Source organism: Limulus polyphemus, unplaced genomic scaffold (assembly GCF_000517525.1).
Source record: "Limulus polyphemus unplaced genomic scaffold, Limulus_polyphemus-2.1.2 Scaffold473, whole genome shotgun sequence".
In the NCBI taxonomy this organism is placed as follows: domain Eukaryota; kingdom Metazoa; phylum Arthropoda; class Merostomata; order Xiphosura; family Limulidae; genus Limulus; species Limulus polyphemus.
The window spans coordinates 466771-469596 of NW_013666083.1; the positions used below are offsets into that span (position 1 = coordinate 466771).

Below are 2826 nucleotides of genomic sequence, written 5' to 3' on the forward strand. Positions count from 1 at the left end.
AGGGACGGCTAGCGCAGATAGCCCTCGTGTAGCTTTGCGCGAAATTCCAAAACAAACAAACAAACACTTCCAATAATAAATCAGAAACATGTTCATTGCTTCAAAATAATTACTAAATAAAGTGATTGTGTTATTACTCTCGTAATTTAATAGAAATAATTAAGATAAAGTGTTTTAAAGGTAAATTACAAATTACTTGTATTATTTTTAGCTCAAAAATGACATATTGACTATAGAAGCATAACAATTTTAATATATCATAAATTAGTTTTATTTGAACACATGTAATGGTTGTAGTTGTATTATAGTTTCAATATAAAATCCTTTTTAATCTTCACATTGCATTACTCAAAAAAAGAAGGGCGTAAGATTTAGATCTAAAAATTCTCGAAATCAATTATATTGAACACGAAGTTGACGTACTGACATGGCTATATTTTTTGTGAAGGTTGATGAATTGGAAAATGTTCAGACAGATCGAAATAAACATAAAATCGATTTATGACTTCTAGTGTATCGAAAATTCGATATTATGCAGCCTATCTATCTATTTATCTATAATAACACTCAGTTAGTTAAAACACGTTTATTTATAAATGGTATACGTCTTATTCGACGTCTCAATAGGATATATGAAAATAACCGCTTTTTTAGAGTATTGGTGAAACATGAAAAATACTGTATAGCTGCTGCACTTTCAGGCGTCGCTATTTTATTTCATTTTTGTGTGTGTTTAGTGAAATCCGATAATGTCCTCACAAGACGAAGTACCCAAAACACCATAGCCAATTTTTCAATCCCAATTATATGTCCCGAATAAATTTCTAACAAGTATCACCAAAATCTGCCATTATTTCTATATATTTTTTAGAAACATATATATATATATATATGTAGGTTATTTAAAAGTTGAACAGTTTAAAGCTGTGCAATTAGTTTTGTTGTTAAAGACTTACAAATAATTTAAACCAGTGAACAAAACCACTAAACTATGTAGATTTAGGATACATTATAATAAAACCGTTTTATATAACGCCCAAAGAAAAAACAAAACGCTGGACAGCATTAATGATATTTTTCTAAATATGTTAAATTTTATTCAGTATTCGTGAATAAAAACAACACCACAGCCAAAGCGAAAATTACACATTTTTTGCTCGATCCTCGCATATAAAATTCTTATTTATAAACATTTTCAGCTGTTTCTTTATACATGCTATAATATTGATTGGACAAGATCTAACTAGACTATAGCAAGTGCCTAGAGGTAACTTAAAACAAACAAAAAAATGGAATGAAGATGAAGGCCTAAAACATTAGTTCACTGAAAGTACTAGCAACCCGCCGCATATAACTCACTGAATCACTAGAACGAGTTTAATCATACATTTGATATATTCGAGGAGTTTAAGACATTAAAATATCACGACACACAAAAGAATGTTGAATCATACCTATTGTATTTCTAATGTTAAACAGAATAGATACCTGTGTCCCATGTCAGTGTGTGTGTGTGCTTAGAATCACTATTTTACCCTTTTTTCCGTTATGTTTTAATTTGTGTTTCAGCTTAATGCTTAAAACATTGATTTTTATTCTACTTACTCATTGGTTATTCTACTTTCCAGCTATACACCCCAGCTTCAGACCAGATGAGATCAACAAGTGCCCATTCTGGTTCACTTAATCTTAATACACACACCCAAGTATAAACCTGCAGGTCACATCTAATCCAAAGAAAACATCGACAGGGACTCATTTCTTGACGATAGCTGACTGCATTCAATGAAACGAAACTTTTTGATACAGATTGAGCAAGTCTTATTTACGGTAATTTATGTATACATGTTTTCATGACGAATATTATTGACAATAAAATTATTTAATTTCACACTTCAAACACATTTATCGCTCAAAAGTTAGTGAACTCATCAGAGAACCAATTTTCTGACAAGCTTGAGTCCTTTAAATTGTATTATAATTGTTCAAATGAAGATAAGTAGCGATAAGCCTGCCATCTAGTAACTTTCATCATAATTGAATAAAATGTTTAGCTAAACGTCTGCCGATAAGACTCAACTCGTTATTTTCCCTAAATTAAACTATTTTTGCTGGTATTGACACATGAGGACTTCTACATTCAATAGAAATTAGATTTAAACGATTTAGATTTTATCTTGTATGAAATACATTTAATAAGAATAGTGTTTAAGTGTGATTTTGTTGTTGTTTTTAATGAAGTGTAAAGAATGAATTACGCTACACTGCTCTTGAAGGAATTTTTGCTGCCTATGTTTTATTTTACCAGTATAAATCCGAGATTACAGATACCTCTATGGTTGTACATATTCTTGATGTCAGCTTAACAATGATTTAAATAAGTATTTGATTGTTTTATCCTTAAAACAGCGTTAATAGAAGTGGTAGTCTCGTGATTTAAATTTCAACCAGTAGAATAATACAAAATAGAATTATTGTAAGCTACATGTAAGAGGGTTTATAAAAGCACAGTTTAACTATGGCTTGAAAACAACAATACTTTTTATTATCCCTTTATTTTGATAGTATGAGCAAAGCTTTTAATTTTGCTTAAAATAAATATAAACTTTGCTTTGATGAAATAAATATGCAAAACTATCCTTAATCCAACTGTCGACGTCTACCCTATTTAGTATTCCAGAAAAAATAGTAATTAAATTAAAGCGACTTGTATCCTCTCGATTTCCGTAAAAACTATTCGAATACGTGATCTTATTCATACATATCTAGTAATGTACAATCAGTTATTGAAGTCTCGAGAAAAAAAAAAAGATCACGGGAGTAAAG

General features: G+C 29.9%; 1 protein-coding gene across 3 annotated transcripts in view; it reads left to right on the plus strand.

Moving 5' to 3' along the window:
• Nucleotides 1-1896, plus strand: part of LOC106458488 (glutamate receptor 1-like) — a 134272-nt gene extending 132376 nt beyond the window's left edge. For all 3 annotated transcript variants that reach the window (XM_022384721.1, XM_022384720.1, XM_022384722.1), the window contains one exon: nt 1629-1896. Coding sequence is in view for 2 of the 3 variants with exons in the window: in XM_022384720.1 (XP_022240428.1) it covers nt 1629-1712 (84 nt within the window). In the remaining variant the exon portion in view is untranslated. The remainder of the gene's footprint in view (nt 1-1628) is intronic.
• The last annotated feature ends 930 nt before the right edge of the window (nt 1897-2826 follow it).